General features: G+C 40.3%; 1 protein-coding gene across 5 annotated transcripts in view; it reads right to left on the bottom strand.

Moving 5' to 3' along the window:
• The window catches only part of LOC132767560 (rap1 GTPase-activating protein 1-like), a 70544-nt gene that overhangs the window by 15761 nt on the left and 42779 nt on the right, over positions 1–12004 (bottom strand). For all 5 annotated transcript variants that reach the window (XR_009630654.2, XR_009630655.2, XM_060762661.2 and 2 more), the window contains 9 exons: positions 11601–11654; positions 11428–11511; positions 10979–11079; positions 10203–10332; positions 8143–8298; positions 6642–6713; positions 5623–5709; positions 3999–4133; positions 322–471 (listed from right to left, as the gene is read on the bottom strand). Coding sequence is in view for 3 of the 5 variants with exons in the window: in XM_060762661.2 (XP_060618644.2) it covers positions 322–471; positions 3999–4133; positions 5623–5709; positions 6642–6713; positions 8143–8298; positions 10203–10332; positions 10979–11079; positions 11428–11511; positions 11601–11654 (969 nt within the window). In the remaining 2 variants the exon portion in view is untranslated. The remainder of the gene's footprint in view (positions 1–321; positions 472–3998; positions 4134–5622; positions 5710–6641; positions 6714–8142; positions 8299–10202; positions 10333–10978; positions 11080–11427; positions 11512–11600; positions 11655–12004) is intronic.

The following is a 12004-nucleotide window of genomic DNA, read 5'->3' as shown; positions in this document are numbered from 1 at the left end:
ATTCTATTTTTTTGTTATAATAAGCAACATTTCCTTGCTGTTTCACAAATCTTTTGTGGCCTATTGTTTCCTCAAAAATCAAACAATGAATCACTAAACGTATCATCACAAGATGAGACTTACCAATAATGATAATGCATTTTTAAAAATCTCAAATATTAATATTCAACCAGTAGCCATTTTCAATCACATTTCCAAACTCTGCCAGAAAGACACTCCTTTATACAAATAAGGAGGAGAGAGCATGTGTTGATGAGCAACAGGCCCAAGGAAAAGCAGGGAGAGGGTAAACTAAAGACACACCACCTCCCAAGACCTTACCGCAGCAATAGCCTTGGTGCCCTCGGCGACACTCTGGTTGAGGGCCAGACCAGCAGTAGCTGGACGGTTGGGAGGAATGGATTGCTGCTGCTGCTTCCTCATGGCTATGCCCATGGTATCCAGGCTCTGGCTACGGCCCCGGATCACCCGCTGGAGGCAGATACAGAAACATTCACACACATACAAAAGGACATCATGAAGAGCACCATGGAACACTGGGGACAGCAGGGCAGAGGGAACTAATAACCATTGCCTTCCATTTTACTAGTAGGGCTCTGGCAAACAAAACACAGCTAGAAAGAAGGTTTGACTCAGCTGCTGGTTGAGTGAAGCCTCGTAGCACCAAGAAGGAGGAGATAGATTTATGGGGAAGTGAATTCAGTGGATTTTAGTATTCCCCACATAATAGTCAGATTCTTAGTTCACTTGCCTAGCAGGCAAGTCAAGTCCTGTAGCACCAAAAGAGCAGTCCCACCTTTCATTTGGCTGGCAGCCAAGTTAAGCCCCATAACGCCAAAAGGGCAGGGGCACAAGGGAGTGAATCATGCACCTACTCCCTTTCCCTACTGCAAGGAAGCTGGTAGCCATGAAACCTTATAGCACCAAAAGAGCAGGCACGCCTTTCATTAACTAACTCAGGAGAATGTACTATAGGTGTGACTATTACATGGGGAATACTAACATTCCAATTTTGCCACCCCAAAAATGACTCGTTTGTGATTGTATTATTATGTGATGGAATACTGTACTTTTATAAAAGTGCTTTTAATCAAATTTTGCAGAAGTTGCTTACAATAACATATTTCTCTTTGTGTGATTTTAAGACTGCCCCACATCACTTGCCTCACATGAGTACAACCAGCCTCTACATTCCCTGGGTTTAGGGGCAGTGGATCCCACAAAGGTGAAAAACCACAAATAACAACATTGCTTTTGTTTTCTTGAGAGAAAACCTCTATATGAATGTTCAGGTTTCCTAGCATGATAGATTGTCAACTAGACATTGGATATAAAATCATACTGGAGAACATCAAGATCTTTAGAGAGGTGTTATCTCTAAGAAGCTCTCTAGATTGGGGTCCCCAAACTATGTCCCACAGATTAAATGCAGCCCTCCAAGGTCATTACCTGCCTCCCATCCTAAACTCATGTTTATCTCATGTTTTGGAATAAATCTCACATTTGAAATTGCATATTAAACTAGAATGACTCTACTAAACTCTTTTTGCAGTACCTGCTATGATCCAGATTTGCTCTGCCTTTCCCAAATGTCTTCCTCCAATCCATGCCCACAGTTACAAATCAACCTTCATAATCAGAAGCCCCATGGTAAAACAACATCAGACACTAGCGGAAGAATTCAAACCCTCGCATTAAAGCTTATCTGCCCTTTTCTTCTAAATAGCTACAAGATACAAACTGTCAAATCATAATGCTACAATATCACAACCTACACTACTTAGAAATCTCTGAAACCTCCAGACACAATGTCAGATGGGGATAGAAACATAATCTAGATTTATCAGATTGTGCGCTACACATTTATTTAAGATTCACCAGATTTTTTATCAAATTGGGGGAGCTCAATTATGAACAAATATAATATGATATGGCCTGCTCAAAAGCATTTGAACAAGAAACTCACAGTGTAGCACTCTGTTAACTTATCAGGCATTTCTCTTTGCATTCCTGAACTCAAACTTTCTAAGTCAACAGTTCAGACAGATTTTATGGCTAAGAAAGGTCTAATGGAAATGAACATAAGTGCCAACACTTCCCAGCAAAAATCCCAGCTTACTTGTCTGAACATATCTCCCTCGATGATCCACCTCGGAAGCTAAGATCGTCGGGGGAGACCCTGCTTTCAGTCCCACACTCACTGCAAACCCAACTGGTGGGGACGAGAGACAGGTCCTTCTCACTGGTGGCCCCTCGGCTATGGAACTCCCTCTCTAGCAAAATTAGAACAGCTCCCTCCTAACCTTCAGAAAAAAACTAAAAACGTGGCTTTGGGACCAAGCTTTTGGCTAGTAAAGTTGGAGCAATGCTGAGACCTGCTACTAAGGAGGCTGTTCAGGTCCTGAACTGATGCTTGGCCGCTGTGACAGTCTGGATGAGAGCTAACTAATTGAAATTGAATCCAGACAAGACAGAGGCATTCCTGGTCAGTTGTAACCCGAATAGGGTTACAGCCTGTGTTGGACGGGATTACACTCCCCCTGAAGGCACAGGTTAGCAGCTTGGGAGTGATCCTGGATTAATCGCTGAGCCTGGAACCCCAGGAGCAGCTCTCAGGGAGCGCAAAACCCCCTTGCTGCACCAGCTCCACTGGCTGCCAGTTTGCTACCGGGCACAATTCAAAGTGCTGGCTTTGGCCTATAAAGCCCAACTTACCTGTCCGAATGCATCTCCCCTTATGAACCATCAAGGACTTTAAGATTGTCTGGGGAGACCCTGCTCTCGGTCCCGCCTTCGTCACAAGTATGTCTGGCGGGGATGAGAGACAGGGCCTTCTCAGTGGTGGCCCTCGGCTATGTCATCCTTCCAAGGGAGATAAGATTGGCTTCTTTGCTCCTAACATTTTGGAAAAAACTCAAGACATAGCTATTCGAGCAAGCATTTGCAAATATTGACTAACGGACAAAGGAATTGGAATAACTACACGATGAGACTGGACAATGTTTTTAATGTGAATTTATTGATTTATGTTTTATTGTTATTGTTATGATTTTATGGATGTCAATGCTTTTTTATATTGTACTTGAGTTTCTATGGCATTGAATTTTGTCTTGTAAACCGCCTTGAGTCGCCAGAAGGCTGAGAGGGGCGGTATACAAATACAGTAAATAAATAAATAAATAAACAAATAAACAAATAAATAAATTTGCCCGAGGAGTCCAAGTGATGCCTCAGGTAAATCTGAATCAATCCAGAGTAAACTGGGACCTCCTGGTTTACTCCAGATTAATTAAACACCTGGAAAGATCTGGACCTTAATGTAAGATCTGGAACTTTCCAGGTGTGTGTCCTGTGGGAATTGACTCCAGAGATTGCTTCCGTGATCCTAGGAGTCAATCCTCACTGTGATCCTGGTGGGGCACCAGCATAGAAGTCTAACAGCCTTGTAAAACTACAGCTCCAAATCCTCCACAGCATTGAGCCATGGCAGTTAAAATGTTATCTAACTGCATTAATTCTACAGTGTAGTTCAATGGTTCTCAACCTGTGGGTCCCCAAATGTTTTGGCCTTCAACTCCCAGAAATCCTAACAGGTGGTAAACCAGCTGGGATTTTTGGGAGTTCTAGGCCAAAACACCTGGGGACGCACAGGTTGAGAACCAATGGTGGATATGCACCCAAAGACTTCTACACCCCTTTTCAGCAAACATTTCGTGAAGAAAGAATCTGGCCTGTACAGTGGAGTTTACCAAAGAACGAGCTGTAAGTGAAGAAGCCCCAGGCCTCCAGTAGATGTCTGTCTTTCAGCTAAAGGTCCCCACCCCTGGAGCTATAGTTCCCTAACTATTATCTACCTCTAAGTGTAGTTGCAGGGAAATGCTCTACAGTGTCCCAAAATAATGTATTATTATATGCTCCAGAGCAGCTTAAAATAGGTCAACCTGACAGGAGAGTGAAAGAGACAGAGAAAGCAATGCCATCTCTACTTCTTCCCTCACCTTGAAATTTTCAAAGAAGCCACCGCCTCCATTCTCTATTTTGTCATCATCACCAGAGGCCAAGCCCATCATACTGCGGCTGCGGATCTGCAGTTCCTCGTAAAGGCTCTCCAGGAGGGCACTCCGGGTCCGTTCCTGATTCAGAACGAGAGAAGGAGAGCACACATGTCAGGATATAAGCACAAGCAGAGAAAGAATAGACAGGGTGTCAAAACTGATAGCGATTCCAAATCTGAGTCAGTTACATAATCAAAGAAGTCGTTCTAGAACTGAACAATTCTAATTAACTCTAAGACATTTTGCTTATGGATTGCTTGATCCCATCTAGGTTGGTCTGGGAATTAAAATAATATGTAGTTGGATGGCTTGCTTTCAGCACAAGAGAAGAGCCTCTTCTGGGGTGTTGCTCTACTATGGAATACTTTTAGTCTCCTGCTCTTGGTCTCTTTGGATAGCAGCTGACATCATCCTTTTTAAAAATACTGACTCTTAAAATACTGACTCTGGAATTAAACAACTCATCAGTTGTTTAATTCCAGCAAGCTTTAAAGTGCAACATTTTTTACATGTGTCACCATCGTGTTTCATTTTATTTTAAACTAGCTGAACTACCCAGTGGTGCCTGGGTTATTTGAAAAAGACATTATTTGTTTTGGTGTGTTAGGTAATATTATTCAATTAATTACTAACACTATTTATTTATTTACGATATTTATATACTGCTCTTCTTACCCTGAAGGGGACTCAAAGCAGCTTACAAGATGTATATACATACAATACATTATATTATTAGCATAGTACAATATCAGTATTATATATTACTATATTGTACTATATGATTATATTGTAATATTATTAGAAATATTGCATGTAATATAAAATATATAATAGAGAACATCGGGAGGCCATCCCCCCAAGCCCCCAGAGCCGCCTTATAAAAGTAATAAAAACTTACCCGGCCTCCATTACAAGCTTCGGCCAGCTCTCCTGGCACATAAAAATGACACGCCAGGAGAGTGGGGGGAAGGAGCAATTTTCCTCCCTCCCCACTCTCCTGGCACATCATTTTTACATGCCAGGAGAGCCGGCCACCAGGAGAGTCTGGGGGCTTGGGGCGAGCGGGGGATGGCCTCCAGATGTCCTCTCGGTAAACTGTGGGAATACTGTCTGGATTGCAGTATTCTGCAGTCCAGAACGGGAAATAGTGGATTTACTCCGCACCTTCCTAGAAGGCATGGAATAAATCCACTATCAAATTAATTCGCTACAAACCAGGGGTTTCCTGGTTTATAGTGAATTAATTTGGGATTGTCTAGAATGTTGTCTGGCTTTTCATACCTTTACCAAAATCAAATTGAGTGTTTTGTATTATGTAGTAGATTTTGGCCCCCTTTCAGATATTTATTGGTTCATTTAAAAAGATATTTTTGTGTGTGTATAGTTTTATCAGTATTTATAGTTAAAGGTATTACAAGGAATTGCCCAAAGTCTGTAGAGAACTAATGTGGTTCATGCTATGCATTTTTTCTTGACTCTCAATTAATTTCATATCTTCTAATATATTATTTTCTGCTAAACACATGGATCTTTGCTCCAAATAGATATTGTCAATATGCAAACTCACCTCCAACTTTGCAAATTTCTCAGCATGATAACAGCTGTACTCTGCATTTATGAGCTTTGCCAGAAGAAATTCGCGGAATTCGGTGCCCTGTGAGAAGGAATAAATGTATGCTCATAAATGTATGTTTCAAAGGTTTTCTCAAAAATCCCCAGTGATAGCAGAGATGCTGGAGAAGAATGAAAATGAAAGGCTCTAACAATCTCTGTTAGAATGTACATACATTTCTCATCCTCCCAACATCTAGCAAAACAGGGCTATTTTTATTCTTGGCCAATTAACTCCTTATATGTGATGGAAACCTGTATTAATTTAGAGTGAAAAAGGGGCTTCTAGATAGAAGACTTCTAGCATTAACATTCAGGATGCAATATGCAACTTTTCTATCTTTTACTTCATAACATTATTCCATGGAAAGATAAATGGAAGCCTCAGTGGGAAAACCTAGATGTGTGACAAATTGAAGTCTACAATTGTCTGGAATCTACTTCTCCCCCTAAAATTCTGTTAAAATTGATTACAGAGTTTTCAGGAGTTGACATGGTCATTTAAATCTATACATTACATTAAGGAAGCTTTTACAACAGGATCATAGTATATTGAAAAGCATGGGTGGAAATCATGTGGCCCATAGGGCTACAACTCCCCAGTTGCTTTCAACTAGTAGCTAGTCTGCCTAGGGTTCATAGAACTTGCAATTCAGTAACATCAAGGCCAGTGGTTCTCAACCTGTGGGTCCCCCAGATGTTTTGGCCTTCAGCTCCCAAAAATCCTAACAGCTGGTAAACTGGTTGAGATTTCTCGGAATTGTAGGCCAAAATACCTAGGGACCCACAGGTTGAGAACCACTGATCTAGAGACAATTTCACTCTTGCTGTAGATCTGCATCTGGAGAACTGAGATTTTTTAAATCTCTTCAAAGCTGCATGGAATAGTCAATCTTCAATGTCAAAAATTTACCAGTGTAGTGTTCATCACTAGACTTTTATTTCAAATGGTAGAGGGACTCATCTAGCACAAACCTTTTTGAATACTGCTGGATTTGGAAGAGGAGGCCCAAAGAAGGGAACGTCATCACGGGCAGTGACAGAAACCTGAAACAATTAAAAGATACAGACAATTCACCAATGAGGACAGACCCTGCTGTGAAGGGTCTATAGTCTTAACAGGGTGAAAGGCATCATTTCTTCAACTGTTTTTGTTCTGTTAATCCTGACTAAAGTAGATCCACTGAATCCACTGCTGAATGGTGAGTAAACACATGGGAAATCACACTGCCCTAGTGGGACATGTCTAGTTAATATAGATATGAAACCCCAGGGAAAGGTTGCCTGGAGTTTTGGTGGATGACACCCAATTCAGTTATTCCTTTCATCCCAAGCCAAGGAAGTTGTTTAATGACCATCATCAGTAATGAACTGGAGGAAGGTGAACAAATTGAAATTTAATCCTGATGAAAGAGCTGCACTCTTAGGTCCCTTCTACAGTGACATGTAATATGGTCATTCAGTATCCCAGATGCTGGATTAGGGCTTGGTGGTGTCCTTATAGAGACTCCTTCAGTTGCCTTAGAGATGACAGGGAGTCCCTATTGCCCAGCCATGTTGAACATGATTCAGTACCATTGGGCAGCAAACCTAGGGATCCTCTCCCCACCCCTATGTCGCAATTGTCCCCAAATGCGACACCCCATTTATCTCTGGTTGCTTCTGGCACCACAAGATGCAGAGCCAATCTTAAGAAATGGGGCTACAAAGTTGAATTCACAACATGCGAGTGTGGAGAAGAGCAAACCACTGACCACCTGCTACAATGCAACCTGAGCCCTGCCACATGCACGATGGAGGATCTTCTTGCAGCAAGACCAGAAGCACTCCAAGTGGCCAGATACTGGTCAAAGGACATTTAATCAGCTACCAAGTTTGCAAAATTTGTGGGGTTTTTTATCTGTTTGTTTGTTTTGTTCTGTTAGAAATGTAATACAATGTTCTGGTTGCGGATGACACGATAAATAAATACCCCATTTATCTTCTCGTTGGCACTCTGCTTGACTTTCAAGGTCCTAAACCAGGATAAGCAAAATCACAAGACGTGCCAAAAATACATAATGTAATGCGCTTCAGCGCATGTAGGTATAAACCACAACATATGGTTAAACTGATTAAGGAACTAGCACTTTGGCAATACAGACATGCACATTAGGGAGAGAGGTGCTAAAACTCTTCCCAAAATCTTCCAGATCCTAGAACTGGATTGGAGTTGAACTTTCAGTGTGCATAAGCTCCACCCAGGCCTCCTGCACTTGGCTTGTGATCAGATGATCAGGTGGTTCTGCCCTTGCCACTTTTGTCTGTCATTACTTTGTCCATATTGAGTCTGAATAGAGGATCTAATTTCCCTGTGGCGTTCACTTCCATAAGTAGAGGACTCCCTTCCACTTCTGTGATCTTAAGATATGTACAAATATGGATGAAGAATGCCTGTGGCTTTCAGAATAAATAATAGACTCTTGAGTACATTTACCTTGTACATTGTTTCTCCAAGGGCATTGTGATGGAGCTGCACGACCACATAGGCATGAAGGAAATTTGATGCAATCATGTCTGGGACAAAAGGAGTATTTTCATCTTGGAAGACAATGGCAACAATATCATTCCCAATGTGGCGCTTCCGCTGAAGCTAGGAAGAAAAACACAAAAGTAAGATTCCAAAATCCATTCTTACATTATGTAAAAAACATACTGAAAAAAAACTTGGAAGGGAAAAAATTAAAAAATAAATACATAATAAAATAAAAATGGCAATGAGAATCTACCAGTTCATAATCTGCTAGAAAAGACAACCACATATCCAAACAATTGTCAATGCAGAGTCAGTTTCTAGATGTGATATTTTCAAATTTTAAAAGTGTTCTGAGGTCCATCAAATACAAGAGGCTGGGCTCTGCTCTTTCCAATACTGGAGTATAAGTCTTTCGTTCATTTAAATAACATGGACAATTGATTTCTCCTTATCAAAACATAATATTGAAGATGTGGGCAAACAAGGTAAAAATACATGTACATCTGCAAAAAATCATAGATCGCTCCAAAGGAAAATTAATTCAGCTGCTCTTTCTCAAAATGAAAATTACCATTGAGCATGATCAAATCATTTTATTTATTTATATCATTTTTATTACCTCTCAGCCAACAAAGCTTATGGAGTTAGACAATGTAGTTAAAGTTTTACATATTAAACTTTGTAGAGCCCAGAATACACAAAAAAGATTTTTCGCTGCATAAATCAGATTTAAAAATCCAAAAATAGAGCAGATATGGAATCTCCTGGCATTACTCAAAACAAGCCTCTCAAGTTTATCAATCATTCTGTTAAATAACAATAAATCTGTTTATACAATATATAAACAAAATACTGAAATATAGAAATATTTATAAATAAAATCGGAGTATTTACAAGTGAGCATCTCCAAAACTAGACCCTGTGATGCTCAGAGTTGTAGTTAGCATATTTAGATGCCAATATAAATTTCAATTGAAAATACTGCCATTCTGTAGAATTTGGTAGTTCTAGCCCTTAAACATGTGACTGGGAAAAACTAATCACCAGAAAAAAATCAGTTGATTCAGGGGAAGAATTCTCTCATCAAGCCAACATTTTACATAAGTATCGTCTTCTCTAATTTTATTTATTTATTTATTTGTTGCATTTATATTCCACCCTTCTCTCCCCGAAGGGGACTCAGGACAGATTACAGAACACATATACGGCAAACATTCAATTTATTAAACAGACAGGACAGACAACAGATATATATATAGGCATTTTCCCAACTTTGATGTCCTGGAGGTTGTGCTCAATTCTGTCCACAGGGGGTGCTGTTGAAGAGCCCTTGATCACAGACTTCCTCCTTTCTTTAGATCACCGGCATTTTATGGTATCTCCTTTTTTTATCGTGCCATAAAATACCTCCCTGCTTAACTCACCTAAACTCACCTAAACTTAGCTATTTTCTAACTGTGTAAGTGGACAATGAGCTGGGCTGAAGGTCGTGCGCTCACCTCGATCCGGGTTTCAAACTGCTAACCTTTTGATTAGTAAGAATTATTGCAGCTAGCAATTAACCAGCTGTGCTAAAGCCCAGGCCCAAGCATGAAATATCATATAAAATCAAAACATAGCTGTCATGACAACAATTGGTAAAATACAAAGTTATGCTGGAACTCTGGAAGAAAGAGAGCATTTTCTGATATAGGCAAACTCCAATAACCCATCACTCTTTACATGAGCAGGAATCAAACAAGGAAGCTGCAGTTAACGACTCATTCTTTTTATGCTTGCATTGAAAATAATGGGCCATGGCTTCTAAACACACTGGGATATGAAGTCATTGTTTAAATCTAGATTCCAAATTATGTCTTGCTTGAAGAAAGCCATAACACATTATTTCTTCTTTGGGAGAAATGGGAAATAGCTTCTTGGGGTTTTCTTTCACGAGCTCATGGGAGGGAAAGACAGGAGCAAAAATAAGGAGGTGACTGCCTTAAAGCCATAATTTAACCATTCAAATGCATCAACAGCACCTGTTGGGCATCTCCCTCTGTAAAGGGCAACATTGTCGAGACATGGAACATAATCTCCTTGCCCCGGAAGATGGTATAGATAGACTCAGTTCCTGTTTGTCCTCTTGTAACATCTAAGCCACCTCGGAACCTGAAAAGATCAAGACAGGAAAGGTGAGGGGAGATGGCGATGGGAGAGGAAGCAAGCAAAGGAATGAAAAAAGGACAACATTTTTTAGTAAATACAGGGATAGAGCCTTGGTACACTCTGCTATTGTTTTTTTAACTTCAAAGGGGGAAAAAGCCAGCAGAAACAAATTGGATCCATTTCTCAGAGCATTGAAGATACCAGTTTGCTCAGGCCCCATCTTCACTGCCATATTATCCAGTTTCTGATACCAATTATCTGCTTTGAACTGGATTGTATGGCAGTATAAACTAATATGATCCATTTCAAATAAGATAATCTGGGATTAGATAATAGATATGGCAATCTAGATCCAGCCTCAGCTTCTGTTTCATTTTTATATGCTTTTTCACATCTCAAAGAAAATATGTTTGGCTCAACCAGTCTGGACTCTTACAAATACAAAGCCACAGTTTGTCCCTCACTTTCCTTACCTATTCAAACCTTCTTTTTTCATGTAAAGACTTTAATCTTGACTTCAAACTGTTTTGTTCCTTGAGCACATGAATACTTTGAACCATCACTTACAACCCACAATTGTATTTAGAGGCTTTACCATTAATTTACGTCACAGTGTGTTACCTGCCAAGAACAATGTTAATGTTCTCACCCTCGGAAATCCTGCAACTGAATCCTGTCTCCAAGGAGATCTAAAAACTCTAAGAAGCCTAGACTCTCCTCTGTATTACTGAAGACTTCTTCCTCTGTAGTCTGGAAAGTGACAAACATGGAAGACGTTCAAAAAACAGCCAATTCTCAGTCAAATTCCTGCTAGACATGATATGATTCCTTTGATATGGTTCTATTATTCTCTGATTTTATGATGTTGCTCAGTTTCACAGTAGTCTTACCTCTCTCTCTCAGATAATTCCAATGACTACATATACTGGTGGGGAAATGAGAAGTGGGAAAAGTGGATTAACTAAAATAGGAATGATTGGAAATGAAAGAAACTTTTGAGAAGGCAGACAAATGACCAAGTCAAGTTCTTGCCCAGATTCTCCCAACACTTATACCTGGCTCTGACACACAAAACATGGATTTAGCAATGTGTATTACCTGTCCAGTTTTCTGGTAGATGACTCCGAACTTGAAGTTATTGCTGATGACATGCTCATCAAATGCAACAATGAGTTGGGAAGCCTAGAAGATGAAGAGACAGCATGAATGAGCAACGAAGGTGGGTTCGAGCACCTGTGATCTGTGCAGAAAACTGCAGGATCTAAGCCTACCTTGGGATACAGCACAGGGAAGAAGCGGTCAACATTCACATCCTCACACAGCAGCTGCAGGAGGAAAGGAGCAAGAGTTAGCATTCTCACTGCAGGACAAAATATCACTGAAACAATTCATTTGAGGCCTCTTCCACACAGCTGGATAAAATCCCACATTATCTGCTTTGAATTTGAATATATGACAGTGTGGACTCAAATTACCCAGTTCAAGCAGCTATTGTGCGATTTTCTGCATTGATATTCTGGGTTATAGGGCTGTGTGGAAGGGGCTGAGTTGTTCACTTATTTAGCAAAGTGAGAAGATTTACCCTCACAAATCTGAGTTTTGAATAGTTCTGCATATGGAATAGGCTTGTAAGTTAATCAATTCTAAACTCTTTAAGTAGGTTTAAAATTTACAT

This window comes from Anolis sagrei, chromosome 2, assembly GCF_037176765.1.
Source record: "Anolis sagrei isolate rAnoSag1 chromosome 2, rAnoSag1.mat, whole genome shotgun sequence".
NCBI lineage: Eukaryota > Metazoa > Chordata > Lepidosauria > Squamata > Dactyloidae > Anolis > Anolis sagrei.
The sequence above is the reverse complement of the archived record's forward strand: the minus strand, read 5'-3'. Positions and strand labels throughout refer to the sequence as shown.